This window comes from Tachysurus vachellii, chromosome 15, assembly GCF_030014155.1.
Source record: "Tachysurus vachellii isolate PV-2020 chromosome 15, HZAU_Pvac_v1, whole genome shotgun sequence".
Taxonomy (NCBI): domain Eukaryota; kingdom Metazoa; phylum Chordata; class Actinopteri; order Siluriformes; family Bagridae; genus Tachysurus; species Tachysurus vachellii.
In genome coordinates this window covers 13629318-13650531 of record NC_083474.1, presented here as the reverse complement: position 1 = coordinate 13650531, position 21214 = coordinate 13629318, and the positions used below count along the sequence as shown (strand labels likewise).

Here is a 21214-nt window from a genome sequence, read left to right as displayed (position 1 = left end):
GTTCTTGGACAAAACTCAAACAAGAATATTTATCTCTGGTAAAACAATTGTATTGATCTTTCATTCAGCTATAAGGGCATTTAATGTTTGCGCACCCCAGAAGACCTAAACTTCTATTCCTCTGTAATTGTTGTCAGAACCAAAAGGGTAGATTTCATATGCGTTGTGAAAAGTAACTTCCCTTTTGGACAATTTCCCTGAAGACCCTCTAGGCAAACTGGGGCTCTTGGGAGACTTGCTAAACCTGAACTGTACATCCAAGCTGCAGGGCAAACTTTAAACCTCTCCTAAAGCAGTTCATTTTTAAAATTTCCAACTTGCTTTGTTCATAGTGAGTAGTACTTCTGGATGTAGTAGCTAGTTATTACATTAACTAGCTAGTTATTATTGTACATTAAGTACATGGATATCCTTGACAGAGATCAGGGACTATTGGATCACATACAGATCTAGTGCAGAGAGGTGAAATAGCAGCATGTGTTAAAGGTGCTCCACCTGGGATGATCATTTTGATAAATATTTATATTATTTATATCTACACACCCCTTTTAAATGACAATGTATGACTGTATTTTCAAACTATTGCGTACTTTATCTAGTTTTTTCTATGTTATGTTTTTGCAAAATGTTATGACTATTTAAATTTATCTCTGAACATTGTGACTTGGATTTGAAAACCGTGTATTTTTATTATTTAAGCGGCTGCCTTAAAACTGTCATGGGTTCAAGGACAGATGTCGATTTTCTTCTATAGCTGCTTTTCCATTTTAAAGTATATTTTTAAGGCTATTTCAGCAGTAAAATTAGTAAAAAGATGCAGGTTCATCTTCAGGGGAAAAAGGATGCTGAACCATCTTTTTTGTCAGACAGACACTGACAGCATCGCACCCATTTTAACATGCATCACATATGGGCCAGTGTTCACCAAATAGCCAGGAGTGTTGAGATTAGACTTTTTCTTGCCATATTCCATGGAGAGGTTTAACCGCAGTAGAAATTGAAGTCCATGCTGCTGCATCTATACTGTTGTGGCTTTGAGGCAGCATGGAGTCATGAATTACAGCTACCACAGCACCTGAGTAAAAGCTAAATCTGTGCCTGTGCAAATCATAAAAATTCAGAAGCAAACATTAATCTTGTTAGGCTTTCTTCCTAACCCAGTGCCATTTCTCCCTGTGGTCACTGCCGATCTAAGCAATGTTTCCATAGCAATGCGTCCTATCTTTTTCCGGTTCTGCTCTCTTTCAGTGTGTGTGCGTCATCTAAATGGAGAGAAATGGTAATGGTTGAGAATATTCTCAGTAGGGCTAGCAAAATGTCTCAAATAACAGCACCCTCTATTCAATGTGCTGTAGCAGGAGTTCTTACTCTTGTCACCAGGAGCATGTTGATAACACCAAAAGGATAAGGTTGCATTTGCATAATAGGGTTCAGTAGCACCAGACTGCACCTATTCAACTCTCATGATGTCCTGCAAAATGCAGGCAGAAATTTGGCTTTTGTGTTTGCCGTGACCTGATTTGTGAGGTGTAGTAGGCCTTTGAGACGTGTGAGGGTTTAGATCAGAATGAGATATCTGAATGTTCTCTTCCAGCTAGGTCTTGGGTTGAGGATATAGGATACACGTGTCTTATAGTTCATTTTTCTTACCTATTCATCTATTGTTTTCTGGTTTTTGCACCATGCTCATTTGTAGTATTTTTTAAAGCTGGATTATATTTAATAGGTTTATAGCTTTTTGACATGAAATCTAAGCTTGTGGGGTGCTTTCCCTCACATGGATAAGTGATGGTACTTGAGTTTGTTCAAAAAAAGCGAGTCACCTCAGAGATAAAGCTGAATAAACCTACATCATGCTTTATTAGTCCTACACTACCACCCACCCTGTCTGAGCATTAGGAGACTCCACAGAGAGGCCAGTCTGTAGAACAGTCATTCCTGGTCGCCTCCAGTCAGATTGATTTCATGGGCCCATCACCGTGTAAGTCAATACTCCCCACAGTGACGCTCTCCTTCTCTCCTGTCATACTCCTGCCTTCACTGCTTAACATGCTCACCTCACTTCTCACCACTGGCACCAAGTGGGCCGTGTGGTTATTACTGTGTTTTTTTTTGTTTTTTTTTTGCCAAAACCCAGTTGGATGCACATGACTACATCCAGCTCATTGCTAAGAAAAGCTTTATTTTAATTAATTTATTGTTTATTTATTGCTTGGGTGGTGTTCTTCTGTGTTGTTTGACAGCAGTACAAGCTTACAAGATAGACAAACATGCTAGGGCACCATATGTTGTTAATGCATATATCGTCTTGCCCAATATTACTGCAATATGCAAGCTGCATTTGTATTCTGTACAAAGAATTGTTTGGTGAGGTCATTCGCATTTTAAGTTAGGGTTATATTTATATCACTCTTCTTTGGGGTACTGTTAATTGCTGTGAAAATAAATCATATGCATGTTTGTAAGCTTGTAAATGCTAATTAGGGAAAAAATGGTTCCTCTGCTATAGCGTTAGAACTTCACAAGCCTTTGGCCCATACAATCAACCACAGAGGATCCAAATCTAAACCAGACACACAGTATGACTCAAAATCTTCAACATAATTTGACAATTTATTGCTGATGTACTAGAATTGCTGAATGATTATTTGAGATTACTGTACGGTGGTGCAGTGGGTAGCATTAACATCACTTGGCTGAGGTTTTTTCTTTTTTGGTGTATAGCAGCTCGTATCCGTTCCCACTTTAGAAATAAATTGTCACACTCTACAATAGTAGTTCAATAATAATCACAGTACCAAGTGGCTTTATTGATTATCTTATCAATGACAAAGCTATATGATTAGGTTCACCTTAGGCTGATTTAAAGTCTCTGCAAAGACTGATGCCAGGATGTCATCAAGGCTATATTCAGCTTCCACTCTGATTTTAGAGGTTTTCAAAAATACAGTTTATGCTGAACTCAGGTGATGGCTACATCATACAGCTACCTACATCATTTGGCATCTGCACAAATGCCATAAATGTAAACATACAGTTTGTTGCCATCTGTGGGCTCAGTAATGTACTGATTAGTTATTGATCACTGATCAATAATTGATTTCATTTTAAACATTTAGACTGCTCTAGATGTATGGATGCTAATACAGAGTACAATAATGAATTTTTCCAAGTCTGCAGTCTATCGGGGTAATGAAATGATCGATAAAGGCATCGGATAATAAAAATGATTAAAAACAAACAAAACACAACTCCATTCTAAAGCATGGAATTGAACATTTTAGTCAGTACTACCTACAAAACTTTCTCTAAAATTTCAGTTGCGTGGCATTAGCAAATGCCAAATCCTATGAAAGCTGGTTGTCCAGATGGTATTCTTTCTTGGGCCTTAAAGCAATGTGCATCTGACCTACCACTAGTCATCGCTCATTAATAATGCTTGTCCAGTGAACAGCGTGACTCGCCATGGCTCAGCAACAAATGCAAATGCGGTGACCATATCCCAGCCTACTGCTTAGCTTTGTGTTCTTATCACATAACACTACAGGAGGAGTTTTACCGGAGGTTATAGTTAGTGACTTGATTGGCATTAGTAATAAAATAATATCTGGCATTCACATAAATTAGTTTGAAATGCAAACAGGCAAATCTCATTCGATTGATCTCTGTATTTTCATGTAATATATTTGTTAATGTTTGTTAATCAACACCAATTATGCTAGATCTATACACACTGCTTCACAGCAAGATAACAGGAATTGAGAGAATAAAGAGGATTGATCAAGTGACTGGATCTAAGAACGCAACAGTTTTTATACTTCAGACAGATTTACTGTCAGTAAGTGTGCATACTGTAACCTACTTTGTGCTCAGTGCTCACAGAGATGAAGCGCTTGCAGCTCCTGCACTTGCTCCCATCACTGTTCTATATTAGCGAAACCCTTTTAACCTCCATTTTAATTTTCAATCCAATGTATTTGTATAGCGCATTCACATTGTCTCAAAGCAGCTTTACAGACGTATAGAAAGAGAGAAGAATAAATATAAATAAATAAATACATTTAAAGTTTTAAATTAAGTGAAAAATATTCATTTAAAATACTATATCTCTAGTATCTCTAACCTCTATCCATCAATGACCTGCTCAGTGCCCTCAGGTCAGCAGCTAACACACTTTTGACTCTATTGCATTTGAAAACCATACAGTTACTTGTGTCATTGGAGGATGCTGTAGTAGCTCCTCTAGATATTTTACACAGTCCACAATATGCTTTGGTTTAATGGTTAAAACCTCCTCCAGATAACTTGAACAATATTACATGATCATCGGATGCTATATATTTACAAGGAAGCGGAAATAAGCACAATATCATGTTGATAGGGCATCATATTATACCAGTATTATACGTGTGTATACAGTATATACAAGTATGTGTGTTTTTACTAGTTGCAGAGAGTGAAGTTGAAACTTTGTCTCAAACACAGCAGAGGAACATTGTGAAATATTTGTGGGATCTGCATCGAAACCACAAGTCATGATGGACAAGGTTTAGATAAAGGCCATCAAAATATGACTTTCATATGACTGCATTACATCTATTGACAGACTGTAAGGTCCAGGCTATTGCAAGACTGAGGAAATGCATCTGTTTAACTGTTTGTTCTAATGACAGGTGAAATCAGCTGTCACATAATATATAGATCAAATAGGCTGAGAAACTCCACCATTCCAGCCACATCAAGCTTCTTAACATTTCAGTACAGTTTATTTTTTTAGATGCCTATTTTATATACATGTACTGTATATTTAATGTTGTTATTGTTTCTAGCTTTACAATCTGCATCACTCTTCTTAGCAAATCCAGAACTCCACACACAGCAGTTTCACAGTCACTTAGCTGCAGTGTCACAGTGTTCAATGGTAAACAATTAAAGAGGAACAAATACTCAGGAACCTGAGCCTTGACTCATGGAAGGGGGAAAAGACGTCAGCCGTTAACAGACGTGAACGCAACACCAGCACTGGCGCATCTCCAGGGCAATAAAGCCAGCACTAACTGCTGGAGCCTTGTTTGCTAATCACTCTTGCTTCCCCCTCCCTGACAGCCTTGTGCTTCTTCCCAGCAAGTTCAGTGTGCCCATGACGCCACAGAAGGAATTCTTTGTCCCCATTTCTAATTTCTGGAAGCAAATCATTTATTAGTCATGCTGGGGAATATCTTGTACATCTTATCTTTGACATTTTCATTTTATAACTTCAGGTTACGTTATTACAATAATTTTGGCTGGTTTTTCCCACCTTGTAATCTGATAGCGAGAGAACTAATTTTTTCTCCAAATACAACTGCTTGCCAGTTCATTATTTCCTTCCGTTTATCAGGATCCTGATGGGGAGCACTGATGGGAAGAGAGAAGGGTTGGTGAGAGACAGACTGCTGCATTGTGATTCTAGCCATTCTTTGCCAGAAATGTTTTCTCAGATTTAAATCCACTTGTGTTATCTGAAACATTTGAAAAGAAGAGCTCTAAACCTGTGCCCCTGGTTCGCAAACACGGTATACAGTGGATTTGTGTACTGTTGTTATCTTGAGCTGTATGACTTGCCTTTTTGCGCAATATTGTGCTGTTTGTCTGGCACACAGTACTCAAGTTGTATTGTTTCATTCAAAAGTGCTTTCTAAGCTAGAGACAGTATGTGGTGATGGTGTAGAGCCAAGTGGAGTGTGCCTAAATTCATCATTCCATCACCTCACCATGTTCCTTAAGCCACTGGATTAGTGCCAAAACACAGCTCCTAATGAGACAGTCCTTTAAGACAGCAGAAGGGCCCCAAACCCATTTTCTTGCACATCGATCATAGTATTAATAGAAGCTGTGCAGCGGGTCCCTCTGTAAATTGAGAGAAGTGTAGGGGGTGGATGAGAGATGGTGTGCTGAGTGTGTCGTACGTGCAGGCAAGGCCATCCCATCACAGCTAAAGAGTTGAGGATAGCGGGTCTCACCTGGTATTTCCATGCGTCCTGGGTCTTACAACCCAGTGGTGCTTTACTTCTATCCAATACCAGCAAGAAAGTTATTTACTTATTTCAGTTCAAATGAAATCATTGCAAATGCAGAAAAAAGTCCTAAAATTGAGAGGCGTGTGATACTGTAGTTGTAGTCAAATATGGTATAGCGCTGAATCTTTTGATTCTGCTCATTTACAGCTGCTGTGCTGCTTGTAAAGGTTTAGGATACTTTTATTGGTACAGGAAGTCTTAAGATGCTTCTCTGGCTTGATGTAGAGAAGTACATGGCTTCATTGGAACAGCAAATAATTTTGTGAGAAGGCTCATATTTGCCACCATCTACTATTATGTTAAGTTTCAGTCTTCACACAGACATCAGCTTGAAGATGCAGGTAATCATAGCAAGAGGAAAAGTTAGCGGTGTTGCTCAGCTTCAGCCTTTCCTCCACACTGTTACCCTTCTCTCATGAGCAGCACACAGGTGATCATCTGTTCTCATCTCTTTTCTGCATGGAACACTACAGCCATCGGAACGGCTTATTTGTTGAAGGGGTTGCTGTGGAGACTGGCAGTGGCAGTGAGGCAGAGAGGGAGAGAGAGAGAGACACATCCATCTGCTGCAGAGAGTGCTGGTGAGGAGATAAAGAGAGAGAGAGAGCAAATAGGTGCTATGCTCTCTGTATCTAGCAAACAGATTCCAGCTAGCAGACAGAGTAGAGTCGTACCTTCTCGTCTATCGCAGGGTTGGGGGTGGGGGCTTAAGGGAGTTCAGGCGTGCCTTCCATGTGTCTATCACATGAGTGGCAGGTAAAAGAAAGAGAAGGTGACTCCAACCCCCTGGAGGTCTGTGTGTGTCTCTGTCTGTGTGTGTCTCTGTCTGTGTGTGTCTCTGTCTGTGTGTCTCTGTCTGTGTGTCTCTGTCTGTGTGTGTCTCTGTCTGTGTGTGTCTCTGTCTGTGTGTGTCTCTGTCTGTGTGTGTCTCTGTCTGTGTGTGTCTCTGTCTGTGTGTGTCTCTGTCTGTGTGTGTGTGTGTGTCTGTGTGTGTCTCTGTGTGTGTGTGTGTGTGTCTCTGTGTGTGTGTGTGTGTGTCTCTGTGTGTGTGTGTGTGTCTCTGTGTGTGTGTGTGTGTCTGTGTGTGTGTCTGTGTGTGTGTGTGTGTGTGTCTCTGTCTGTGTGTGTCTCTGTGTGTGTGTCTCTGTGTGTGTGTCTGTGTGTGTCTGTGTGTGTGTGTGTGTGTCTGTGTGTGTGTGTCTGTGTGTGTGTGTCTGTGTGTGTGTGTCTGTGTGTGTGTGTCTGTGTGTGTGTGTCTGTGTGTGTGTGTCTGTGTGTGTGTCTGTGTGTGTGTCTGTGTGTGTGTCTGTGTGTGTGTCTGTGTGTGTGTCTGTGTGTGTGTCTCTGTGTGTGTGTGTGTGTCTCTGTGTGTGTGTGTGTCTCTGTGTGTGTGTGTGTCTCTGTGTGTGTGTGTGTGTCTCTGTGTGTGTGTGTGTGTCTCTGTGTGTGTGTGTGTGTCTGTGTGTGTGTGTGTGTCTGTGTGTGTGTGTGTGTCTCTGTGTGTGTGTGTCTGTGTGTGTGTGTGTCTGTGTGTGTGTGTCTCTGTGTGTGTGTGTGTCTCTGTGTGTGTGTGTGTCTCTGAGTGTGTGTCTCTGAGTGTGTGTGTGTCTCTGTGTCTGTGTGTGTGTCTCTGTGTCTGTGTGTGTGTCTCTGTGTCTGTGTGTGTGTCTCTGTGTCTGTGTGTGTGTCTCTGTCTCTGTGTGTGTGTCTCTGTCTCTGTGTGTGTGTCTCTGTCTCTGTGTGTGTGTCTCTGTCTCTGTGTGTGTGTCTCTGTCTCTGTGTGTGTGTCTCTGTCTCTGTGTGTGTGTCTCTGTCTCTGTGTGTGTCTCTGTCTCTGTGTGTGTCTCTGTCTCTGTGTGTGTCTCTCTGTCTCTGTGTGTGTCTCTCTGTCTCTGTCTCTGTGTGTGTGTGTGTTGGAGGGGGGTGGGGTTGGAGGGGGTGGGGGTGTTGGTGTACGAGATTCCTGACACAGTGGCTAGCCTTGTTGAAGCACAGGTTTGAATGGGAAGAGATGCGGGCAACAGTAAGTAGCAGTTTGTTCTCGCTCTCTCGCACTCTCTCTCTCTCTCTCTCTCTCTCTCTCTCTCACACACACATACACACACCCACTTCTCTGACTCGCTCACACTCTCTCGCGCTTTCTCTTTCTTGCTAGACACTCACATTATTGTGTCTGACTCGGTGCATGCTTACGGAATTAGAGGAGCCAGAATCGTGGAGTATCCTGCATATAAAATTGATTTAGAGAGTTGTCATTAAGAGGAAAAAGGGGTGGATAAGCCAGCATTTTGCAGAACAAAGGAAAGAGGCGAGCAATAGAAGAGACACTGTTGCATGCGCGTGCAGCCAAATGACTGTAGCATCTTGACTCTAATTCAATAAGACTTCCCTCAGCCACCCCCTCATAGTACTGCCTTGCTAATGCATCACTGTTTACTGCTGCGTACGTAGGTGTACGCGAGCGTGAGTGTGCGTGGAGGGCCAGTGCGTGCGTGCCTGTGTCTCTCTGGCATTCATGAATGGGAAGAGGGAGTGAGAAGGAAGTGCAGAAGGATGGCTGTGTTGGGGGAGACCCGTAGCCGGAGCCCCATGCCGTGGGAGTATAGGCATTATGACAGCAACAAGACTGAGGTAAAGCAAATACACACAGCGTGGCTTCTATTTATTCATTAGCATTTTTAATACAAAATGTGCTCAGAGTGTAGAAAATGTCCTACTTCGTCTGTCACCATAACCTGATTAGATGTTTTAGCCCTGCTGTGTAATATCCTGTTAAACTTTTTTGCTGCATGTTGTGTTGATATAATATAGATGATGTGTCACCGAAGCTGTGCATGTTGTAGGTCATAGTGTATTGCTGTGGTCTTTAAATCTGATGTGCTTAATGCGCTAACATGGTCTGAAGCAGGTGCCACAAGCCTCTCCAGGTTGGTGATGATGCACATTTTATGTCTGCGTCTAGCTCCATACACTTCTGAACTGGGAGTTGAATTAGGTGTGGCTGTGAAGGATAAAAAAAAAAAATCTGGATAACCTTATCTATGTCTGGATAAGCAGACGTTTGAAATAAAAAAATAAAATAAAAAGGGTGCGTGCGTGTGTGTTGGGGGGGGGGGGGGTGTTTCAAGCTTGTTTACCTGTGTTTCCATGCAATGTCTAAATTTGTACCGAGTTACATGATTTGCATTCACGTCTATCACTTTTTTCATTTGCTTTGTTATTAAATGTTAAAGTTGTTTAGCATGAATGGCTATGACGATGAGCTCAGAATTAGTTTCTGTGTGAATGATGGGCTTCAATCTACTATGATCAGGCTGACAAATCAGTCAGTCTCTTTTGTGCTCACAAGGCAACAAAAGCTAATAATGTTTCAGCTGCATTGCATCTCATTCACCATGGCTTCACCTCAGCCTGTGATGTAGCCTCTATCCTTTTCTTTCTCTCTCCAAACCTTATATATAATCTGTGACTCCAGGCTATGAGTTAATTCACGACAGTGAAAAGTTTTGTTTTTTTTTGTCCCCCCCTTTCTTTTTTTTAATTTTTTTTCCCCTTTTCCCGGTAGAGCTTTTTGGATCAGGACCCCTGCATTGCTGAAACAGATCAGTGCTTCTGCTCTCCGCTAAGCCAGATGTGTCATGAATGCTCCTCAACAAAGGCTCAGTGGAGGGCTGACTCAGACTGATTTCATGGAACAAGTGTCCCTGTAATGAGTGCCGTTAGCGTGTCTCTGTGACGTGGGTTTGAAAGTCATAGCCAGGAACATGCTGTTATTTACCTTTAACTCCATTTCAAAAATGACTTATGGGTTCAAGATAAAATGGAGCAGCATGAAAGATATTTAGATTTCAGTTTTATTAACCATAAAATTGGTTTTATTAACCATAAAATTTATTGGTCAATGAGTTGCTGTTGATTAAAAATGACGTGCTGCTTTAAATTCAGCTTTTCAGGGGTTATTTGCTTATTTGTGTCTTTCATTCCGGTAGAACAGGATGATTATAGTGAAATTTGCTTTCAGGAGTTAAACACTGGTTGACATTTAAATAAGGTATAAGCTGAGAGAAATAATTCTGTAATAGGAAAGTAATTAACTCAAGGCAGGTTTGTTCTCATTGCCAACTCCAAGTTTCTAGTAATAACGGATAATGTGCCAGATTGTTTATTCCTCTTATACCACTGCAGTTTGTCAATTTATCCATGAATGACTTGTTACTTTTCGAGACAGAAAACGCACTGACGGCTAAAAACTCCCTCCATACATTAAATAAATGTTAAATAATCAATTCTGAATAGTTGCTCAACAGATCTTAAGTTACTTTTTGATCAAATTGGTCAGACATAGTTATTTCGAAATGTAATATATAAACTTGTGATTCGAAGGAAATCGATCAACATCTTAGAACTACTAAATTCTCAAAACAGATTATTCCAGTGTTCTAATGCATCTGAAAACAAAAAACAGTAATTAAACAGTAGAATGTGCGAGAACTCAACATGGATTGTACCACCGCATTACGTGTATTGTGTCTATACTGTAAACTTTCCTTATTTTACCACATATATAAGTAGGTTAAGAGTTCGTGTCAGATCCATTTAACAGAAATGAGTTCTGATGTTCTGCTTTTTTGTAGGTGTTGCTGTACTTTTTGGTCAGTCAGTAAATCAGTAAGGTATTTTTAGCTGGAAGCTGAGAATAAGGACAGCTGGTTCACTTGACACTGATGCACAGTCCTTTTTGTTGGCAACAAGTGTTCAACACAAAATGTACTTTTACTGCATATAGCAAGGACAAAACCATAAAACTGAGTTACAGCTGTTTATGTTCACTTTACCCTTCATGTTTATTTATCACCCCCGGTTTGCATAGTGTTGATAAATCTGTATAAATTCAGCTTATCGCTGTAGTCACAGCAGGAGGAGTGGAATAAAAAGCCTTATTCATTATGGCATTTCTGAAGCAAGTGACAATTTCATTTCTTTACTCTTCTCAGGTCATTTTGGTGCAAGTTAACCCAGGTGAGGCCTTCACAATTCAGAGAGAGGATGGTCAGTTTCAGTGTATCACAGGTAAGACTATTACTGATTTCTTACTGTTTGTTTTATTGTACATATGTTATTTCCTTTCAGGTTGAGCACTAAATAAAACTATTACAGCAAGCATGCATTGCCGTTTAAAGTACAGATGCTTTCAACAAGATTTAATCTTCATAGACCTGTCTATAATTAAACCCTCGCTGGTTTTATTCAAACGAAAAAGCAACAGTGGCTATATATTTATCATTACCGCAACTTCTTATTTTTGGTTTTAACTCCGATCTGATTTGAGCATTCAACTGTGCTATGGTATACACGTTTAGTCATTGATCTGTTTCCTTATCTCTTACTTGTATGCTAATGAGGGGGCATGTCCTGTTTGCTCTGGGCCGTTATCACCATGCACAAGATGTGCTTGACTGTTTTAACCCAACAACATCACTGCCATTTTGACTCCATTCAGTGTCTGAGAGATCGTAACTGGGCCAACATATTTTAGGAAGGTGAGTTTATTGGCTCAGAAACGTTTCATTTTCATGAACAAACAAACCAATGTGGGAGAAGAACACTCACGAACCATAAAGTGGAACATCTGTTATCTGTTTGAAGTGTAGTGCTTTATTAATGCAGCAGGATGATTAGAAACTGAGCTCCGTATAGACAGTCATTCGTGCTAAATCATGTAATGCAGCCAATTGGAACAGAATCTAAACTCTGTAAATATGGTGCTTTAATACTGCACTGCAAGATGTTGTAATATTTATTAATCACTGTTTAATAAAGCTTTTATTCTGATTCTTTTTTTTTTATTTTTTTTTATTATTATACGGTTTGCTTTCTACAAGCACTACCACCACAAATGCATTATTTCTTGTGTGTCAATAGAACATAGAGCCCAGGGACAGTCGAAATGAAGATCACTTGAAGTGTAATACGAGAGTGCGACTAATCAAACAGCATCATTTTATTTCTTCTGGTCTTCCATGTTGGTTTCCTCTTTCTTGTTACTTCACATTTGCACAATGTTGTTTTCAAGTGTTTTGATCTTAAAGCTTTTAGAAAGTGGAACCAAATGACTGGTAGGGATTTTTAAGGAACTTAAATTCCTAAATGGGCAGCAAAAAAAAAAAGAAAAGAGTTTTTAATGTTTGACACTCATGTCGCACTGTAGTTCAAATGAAAGCACAGGATCCATCTCGTCATGCACAACACAACATACTCATATATACGGTGAATGTGAAGTGGCTAATAATTATGTTGAGATGTTGTGATACTAGAAGTTGAAATTTGAGGTGGATTGAATAGAAACACTGGAGCCTTGTCCACTCAACAGCGACGGCTTTTTTTCTTCCCTCTCTCACATGCTCTACAATGCAGATTTGTCTTTATCTCTCTACATTGTAGCACAGCATCCAAAACTCTGAAGTCATTTTTATTTTTAATAGAATGCACTCTAAGCACTTTAAAGTTTCCCACTGCTTTTATTTTTAGTCATATCAGCAAATTAGAAGTTGGTAATGCCGTGCATTTTAAACCACCATGCTTTACAGAATGTATTTTAATTATGCAGCAAGCAAAACATTTCAGCATTTGATTTACCGCATGAAAAAAACGGACCATGTCTGATCAGATTCCTGGTATTCAGTAGCTACTGATTGTTGTATGAACTTTTACATGGCTAACTGCCTCAAAGTGCTTCTCGTGTTCATTATCTGTTTGGGCATTTTTCTTTTTCTTTGTGTTTATTTCAGTTTCTCCTTCTTCTATAACTTTCCAAATCTGTCTGTAGTACAGACTGGTCCTTAATTTAGATTTTCTATTAGTTTAAAAGTTTATTGCTGATGAACTTCTTGAAGCTTTGATGTAGCAAGTCTTGTTGCTGGATGTTTGAGGTAACTGTACTGGATATCAACAGAAGGCGCTAAATCCAGGAGCTTGTTTTTGTTTTGTAATTTTAGCTTTAAATCAGAGGTTGCATATATGTAGTCATTTTATCATCAATTATTGTGGGGAAATCCAAAGAACTTAACATAAATGTACATAAATGTAGATAGATGGCTAATGACCTGAACAACAATCAAAATCAAACCCAGTTGTTCAGAATCGTCTTGGTTATAAAACCATGTTTGGTGACAAATTGAGACTGCATCCGAAGAAAAGCACCTGATAGTCAGAGTATGGTTGTAGAGTGGAGGGATGCTTTGGAGTGGTGTGCTTTGTGTGCTCTTCACAAATCATGAATTCTGCTAATGAAAAAGACATTTCTATAGTGCCTGAGCCAAATGGTTCAGATTTGGTCGTAGATGGAGCTTCCAACAAGATGCTATTTGCAACTCAAGTGGTTAAAGAAACATTGCAGTGTTTTGCAATGACTGTCTCAGTATTTACATTAGAACCCTGTTGAAAGTCCACATGCACAAACCTCGGAACATAAAGATTACTTGTTCTTACCTTGTTATACATTATTATACTTTTTTTTTTTTTCTTTTTAGCTCTCAATTTTGAGACAGGTTAAGAGTTCTTTCTAAACTCTTTATTAACCTTTTTCTGTATGGGTCTTGATCAGTTTGTGTGTTGATAAAGCAATACTTTTAGACCACTTACTACTCGATAAGATGTGTTATATATTTATTTTGCATTCTGTAAACTCCGCTAACCCTTTGATTTAGAGACAGTAGAAAAGATGTTTGCTGGAGTGTCTCCATACTGTAGACAGAATTCTTACAAACCTCTCTATTTGGACTGGAGCCGTTTTACATAGAGTTAATTCTTAAAAGCTTTTGTAATCTTTCGAGATCTGGAATAGTTTGAGGTATTCAGACCTACTAAAAGGCCAGAGATATACCGATAATAATTACATTATCCTACCTGCCTGTGGGGCTTTTTACACCTGGTCGTTCAAACCACTTCAGGAGGTGGTCTGGGATGCATTTCAGATGAAATTGGACAGGTGTAAATGAATGTGGTTGTTCAAGCCACATACATCAGCACTATACTCCTCCCAAACGGAAGTACGTCACTTGCAAATGACTTGAGTCGTGCATCGTGTCAGAAACAAATAACATGGACAATGTTTTTTTTTTTGTAGCATAACCGTCTTTTGATTGCATTCTGAAAACTGCATACACCAAAGCGTGTTCCATTTCAATTACCCCGGAAATGAGGTAAAATATATTTGCATTTTGGGTGGGAGTAGAAAGATCGGATTGATATCAGATTGGCCAAGAAGCATTTACGTGGCCTAATGGAACAGTTTTAACAAATCAGATAGCTATCGGATCAGAGAAAACACATGAAGTGACCAGGTGTAAAATTAATCCAGTTTGAATGGAGGCTGTGTGAAAGTAAAACAACAGAATGTGTCTGAACCTGAAAGCACTGAGCCAAACAACACTCAGTCTGTAACCACCCTTGTGTTGTACTAACAGTGATGAACAGTGAAGGTGGCTCTAATTCTCCTGGAACATTGTTACTGCATCATTTATGGCGTTATAAAGAATGTCTGTACACATGTTTGACGTGAATGCGCTCTGATGCGTCAGATGATGAAAGTCATTTTGATGGAGATCCCTCTCAGCACAGCAGTGAGTGTCGGCTCTCTGTGGGACTGCTATGAGATGTCTTACACGTTCACTGTGTCTGAACGGTTCTTTTGTGTTCAGCCATTGTGTGGGATGTATGAAAACATTGTGAACCGTGTCTGACTCAAAAAAAAAAAAGACTGGCTCTGCCAGAGCCCCTGATTGGCAGCTGTTGCTACTGTAGTACGTGAAGTGTGTCTGAAAGTGAAAGATTACGGAGCACTGCAAAGCTTTTGATCAGGCAACCAGTAGTCCAGGTTATTTTGTTTGATTGTACTCTGCTGCTGTACCGTTGAGGATGTTGTGAATTCATTTGTACAAGCTTTAGTTGTGCTGCTATTGTTGTCTATACTGGTGGAGTCAATAGTGTCTCTATATCAAAGCATGTTGTTACTCCTGACATGAAAATGTTTTAGATTTCATAACATACAGCAGCACAAAGCTGTACAAACTTGAGGCACTGTAATGAAAGATTTAAGCTTGTTTTCGACAGCATTGAGTAAGAATTGACAGGTAAATTTAAAGCTTGGTTAAATGTAATATGACCATTTAATTGTGCACCTGTTACACACTGAAATCCCAACTGTACTGTTTATAATGTATTTGTATACAGCAGATTAGATACAGCTAACTAATGATATATTAATATATTCCGGTTCCGTTTCAGCAGACTATATCTAGTAGGGGCTGATTTTTGTGATGAGTCACAGGTGTGTCACGATATGCTTTTTGAGAGATTGTGTGGAAATTATGGAATCTTTTTATTAACATGTATTGAATGCTTTTTAATCATTTTTAGCCGAGTTGAATATTAAATACAACAGGTTTTAAAAATGTAAAATATTTTGTTTTACTGATTCATGTAAACTAAATAAATCAACCTCCCCAAGACACGTGAAGCCAACCAGCTACAGCTTTTTAGAACTTCTGCTGACATGGCAGTCTTACTCTCACAGAGAAGAGCGCCGTCTGCTCTCTTCCACATACTTGATCAGACAGGTGCCCACAAATGGACGGTGTCATTGAGTGATGGGCAGATAAAGCAAAGGCAATTTCGGTTCCTGCCCACAGATGTGTGGCATCATGGATTTCTCCTGATAATAGGATGAACACTTTCTTTTGTACCAAAGACACTGTAGATCCAAACTGTACTCAGTAAATATTCTAACCATATGTACATACTTTCTGCTTAAATATTTCTCTAAGCCCTAAGCAAGAAATGTGTGCTAGTGATGATTATAGGTCACTGAAAGAAATGATTAAATGCGGTGGCATCTACATCCCAAATGAGCAGAAAATAAATGCATTAAGCAAACAAATAATTGCACAGGTGTAACTTCAGATTATAGATAATGGCTGCAGTGTTCTTTAAAGAAGCTGGCTTTGGCATCCAGCTCCTCATGCTCTGTTTGGCTTGGACAACAGATATCTCTCATGGGTTATTCACACATGATAAACCATGTGTAGGGTTCTAGATGAGGATGTGGTACACTCGGATATAGAGAAAGCACTTCCCAGTAGTGGTTAACCTCAGACTTTTTCCGGTAAACAGCTGCTATTAATAGATCACCCCTTCCTGACTAAAACGGAGCGGCCTAAATTTACAAGTCTCTTTCCTGGAGGTGTGTGAAGAGCAGGACAAAGGATAGTGAGGCTAGTGCTAACTGGCATGTTTCTGTGAGCGCTTGTCTGTCAGTGACACTGGCAGATCGATGACTCACCGCTCATCGTCTGTTCAGGGAGGGAGGTGGCTGTGCTCAATTGTTCATTAACCTCGTTCGTTCCGAGGTTAACTTCTATCGTTCTTAACCTTAATATGAACTGGAGGCAACACTAAAATCAATGAGAGAACCCCTCCTCCCAATTTCCATCTCGGTCTATTTTAAGGATTCATTCATGTATTTTTAGTAGGAGGAAGTACGTAAACGCCACATGCAGGCCAAAGGCTGCATATCTGTCTGTTTAATATGAACAGGCAGGACTGTGGAAAGATGAGAAGGTGGAAAAAAGGGGAGGAGGGGTGGACCAGAGTTTTAATTGAAGGTTTATCGCAGGTTAGTGGCAAGCGAACCATAGTACCTCTTGTGAGAGAATATAATTCTGTCCTAATCGCCCCAAGTGTGCCCTGATTATTTATCAAGGTTTGCTCGCTTGTGATTCTTATCTTTTCCTTGAAACTTCTAACACAATGAGTGTACCACAAAATAGCTAACTGAAGCTTAAATCAGTGATTAGCAATATTCCCAGCTTTGAAAACATAGTCTGATTTCAGGGTATGTAGTGTAGCTGCAGACAACACAATGGGATTAGTAGGAACCCTAATTCTGTAATGAACACTGGGTGTGGTGTGATGTGTTAGCAGATTATATTTCTTTTATTTATTAATAAACAAATTATGCTTTTTTTTATTCATGTATTATTACATTTAATGTTTTTGACTTCATTAAATGTTTGTTCATTTTAATCATGCTTCTTATAAAAGCTATGGTCAGTTTCCTCTATTGCTTTTTTTTTTCTTTCCGTGTAAGATGATAGACAATGATAGAAATGTAGCTCATCTTGTTGCTGAGAAACAGCAAACCACTATGTTCTCAAGACTTGCAAAAGAGATTGTGAGTTTGAAACCATGACAAGGCCATCTGTGGCTGAAAGCCAAGGGAGCAAAATTCACCGTGCTCTTTCTCCCCTGTCAATCAGAGCAGCAGTAACCAATCCTTGGCATTTGTGAAGTCATGTATGCAGAAACAGGAAGAGAGCCACCTCCTCCAAGTGTGTCACATGTCTTGGTGGAAGCTGGGGTTTGCCCCATCATCCCCAGTTGGAACCCGCAATGTGATAGGGAGAGTTTGCTGGTATTTGAGGGAAAGGGAAAAGCTTTACCTCTGATTGCTAGAAAATGAAGATATCAAAAGTGGAAGAGATGCCAGGCGTCATCGGGCATCAAGGCAGGATACACCCTGGACGGAGTGCCAACCCATCACAGGGCACACACACACACACTCTCATTCACTCACGCAATCACACCCTAGGGACAATTTTCCAGAGATGCCAATCAACCTACCATGCATGTCTTTGGACCAGGGGAGGAAACCGTAGTACCCAGAGGAAACCCCCGAGGCACGGGGAGAACATGCAAACTCCACACACACAAGGTGGAGGCGGGAATTCGAACCCCGACCATGGAGGTGTGAGGCGAGCATGCTCCGGTTTCCCCCCACTAAGCCACCGTGCCCCCGATTATAGAATCCATAAGTGGTATTGTAAATGAATTATAGAATAGGATTTTCATACTTTGTTGCCTCAGGATCATTTCTATTGGCAGTATTGGGTTAAAATTTTAATTGTGTGTGTTTGTCATTACGTGCGCCTGCATGTGTGCACCTGCACGTACGTGTTTGAACGTGCGCGTGTGCGCCTGTGTGTGCGCGTGTGCGCCTGTGTGTGCGCGTGCATGCCTGCGTGTGTACTGTATGTGCGCGCGCATGCCTGCGTGTGTATGTGTGTGTGCGCATGCCTGTGTGCGCATGTGTGTGTGTGTGTCCTAACATGGATTTATATGACCTTTTTGTGTGTTCTAGTTTGGATCCCAGAAAGTCCATTTGTGCTGGCCTTTAACAGAGGTCACCAAATCTAGACTGGCACTGACGTCTGAGCTTTACAGCACTTTTCCACCAGATAGAGTGCAACAGCATAGCAAGCTTATTAATGCAACCCAGTACTGAACATCCCATGTGTCTGTTTCTCACAAAGCAAAACTACATGATGGGGAAGCAGCTGAATAATTCAGTGTATGGTGAATGTAGAGCCCCAGTGTTATGGATAAACTTTAGAGAGGCCATGTTTCTAATAAACGTGATCATTTTCATCTTTAGAAGGCTGAATGCTCTTGTTCTTTAAAAAGAAGCTCGTCATGCTTTATGCCTGCTTTCTAATCTGTGTTGTCATTTGTCTGTAGTGGTACAGTGTGACATTAACAAGGTTTTATCCCACACATGCATACAATGGCCATTCTAGTTCGAAACATGTAATGCTTCTGGTGTTGTAGTTGCCATCAGTTTTGTTGTTTTGCATTTATTTAAAAAAAAAAAAATCATTTCGATTATGTACAGTACAAAAGATTGTGTAGTAAGATGTGTGGTTATTATTTAGGTATTACGTGTGAAAGCAGTTGGCTATTTATTGTGATGGTCAGTTATTGAATAATGCTCTAAATAAAATAACAGATACACAGAAAAGACTTAACTTCTAGAATTTCCTGTGCTCAACTTTTCTCATTATGTTGGCTTTGTAGAAGCCAACATTCTGTTTTCCTATTTAAGCTTAGACAAATATTTATCAAGAGTAATTCCTCCTAGGGCTTTCGAGCCACATGCACCAAATTCAGATATGTTGTAGAGCCTGGTCTGAAGTTTGTTGCTATTACTTTTCTAAGCGATCTGAGTACCGGTACGTCCGGTACCGGGTCTCAAAATGGTCTTTTTTCCCATAGACTCCCATTATAAATTTTGGAGGTTTATAACTTGGCAAGCTTTCGAACTGTCTACACCAAACTCAGCCAACTCCTTTAGGGTGATACTCTGAACAAACTTTTAAATTGGTGTACCGACTGGCCTTCCAGTTGTCCCACAGCCCGGCCCACAAAATATGCAAAATCAAAAATCTTTTTACAACATGGACTTGTGACATATCAAAACACTCAGCACAATGAGGAGAACCTCCTCAAGAGTATTCAGATGATATCACATGCTTGTCTCCACTTGCCTCCAAATGTTTTGGCACCCTAGCTTTCTGTCCACTTGCTTCTAAAAGTAAAACTGTCCCTTATGTCCACTCGCCTCCATAAAGCACCGCCTTTGCGAATACTTGCTTCATCAAAGCCAACATCAAAGTTTGTTGCAACGAAATTTACAAATCTAGTTTTATATTAAAATATTTATTTGTCCCTTCACAGGATTCCTACTGAGCATAAGAGGGGAAAAAGGAAGCTGCATGTGCCAGTGCTTTAATCTTAATGACTCTTGTGTTTTTAAAAATGATTTATAGATTTTTTTTTTCCCGCACTATAAGGCGCACCTTAGAGCCTTAAATTTTCTCAAAAATCGGCCATGCGCCTAATAATCCGGTGCGCCTTGTGTGCACCGAGTTCCAAAAATCTGTAAAAATGTTGTTGTGCGACTTTGGTAAGCGCTCCGCTTGATTGGCTTTCCGACCATTTAACGCTGACACAGGGACGTAATAAATAGAATACGTACGCTGGCAGTGATAAACAAATCAGCGAACATTACGTAATATGTAATGCTTACCTCCGCCACGCCTCCGGTAGGTATACTACCGGTATGTTGCAAAACAACATTTGTTTCTTCCTAACCATTATATGCTCCACACTCCAGTCCAGTAGGTGGCGGTAAATGCACCTTAAGTTGGTTTGCCATCCACCAATAAAAATCAGATGCTTACGAGGCACAATTCAAACTATCTGTTACGCGGTTGTAAATGGGAATAGAGCAGCTGCGAAAGAATTCAACATCAATTAATCTATGGTTCGGAAGTGGAGGAAGCAAGAAAATGAACTGCGCCAAGTTAAGAAAACACAGTAGATGAGGACTTTGATAGATTTGTGGGAGAAGACTAATTAAAAAATAATGTGTATGTATTGTTAAATAGTAGAATGAAGTTCAACTAAACTCACTGTTTTGCTTCTGTTACCTTTTTTTTGTAGACCGTATGTTTTAGCATGCGCCTTATAATACGGTGCGCCTTATGTATGGGTTAAGTACAGAAATAGACCCCGTAATTAAGACTGCGCCTTATAATACGGTGCGCCTTATGGTGCGGAAAATATGGTACTTATATTTCTTATCTTTATAGTGTAAAGACTTTTAATTGTGAAGCACAGTTCAGAAAAAAAAAAAAGAAACCCATTTAAAAAATAAAACATTTGACAGATACTGAGAGCACTGATACTGAAGATAGCTGAGCTTTACTGTCTGCTGGAATCCTCACTAATCTGAGACATCGTTACCACGATTGTGTAATGATTGCAATTGTCTGTACTATTTCTGGCTCTGCCCAAATGTGCTCTTTCAGCACATTTTTACTTACTGTTTACTTAGTGATGGAAACATGGAAACATTTACTGATGCTGTGGCCTACGATCTAATCAGCGCTTTTAGTTACTGAGCTAAAGTTCCTATTCTCATATTCATGAAAGCATGTAAAATTCTGAATTTTGCCGGGACAGACTGCCTTTACAACTCGGCACAGATTTTACGAAACGCATAACATCAAGTTGGACGTGGACTTCAATACACTTGAGTGCAATCACATTAAGTCCAGACAAGCCCATGTGACTTTATTACATTCTGCATTGATGTGTCTGCACACACACCTCCTTTCCTGTTAATTCTCATGTGTATACACACACACACACACACACGCACACCATTCATTCACAGCGTCTGTAGCTCTGAGAATAAAACAGTCGGTGACTCATCCTTCTCTACATTTGCTGCATGCAGGAGAAAGATTTTCGATCTG

The 21214-nt window shown here is 40.0% G+C and overlaps 1 protein-coding gene across 3 annotated transcripts in view; it reads left to right on the top strand.

Annotated features, from left to right (window-relative positions):
* Nucleotides 1-21214, top strand: part of fndc3a (fibronectin type III domain containing 3A) — a 63908-nt gene that overhangs the window by 18759 nt on the left and 23935 nt on the right. For 2 of the 3 annotated variants that reach the window (XM_060888501.1, XM_060888499.1), the window contains exon 3: nt 11054-11129. In XM_060888501.1, coding sequence (XP_060744484.1) covers nt 11054-11129 — 76 coding nt within the window. Of the gene's footprint in view, nt 1-8597; nt 8691-11053; nt 11130-21214 lie in introns of those variants that run through there. The other variant, XM_060888500.1, reaches the window with a different exon arrangement.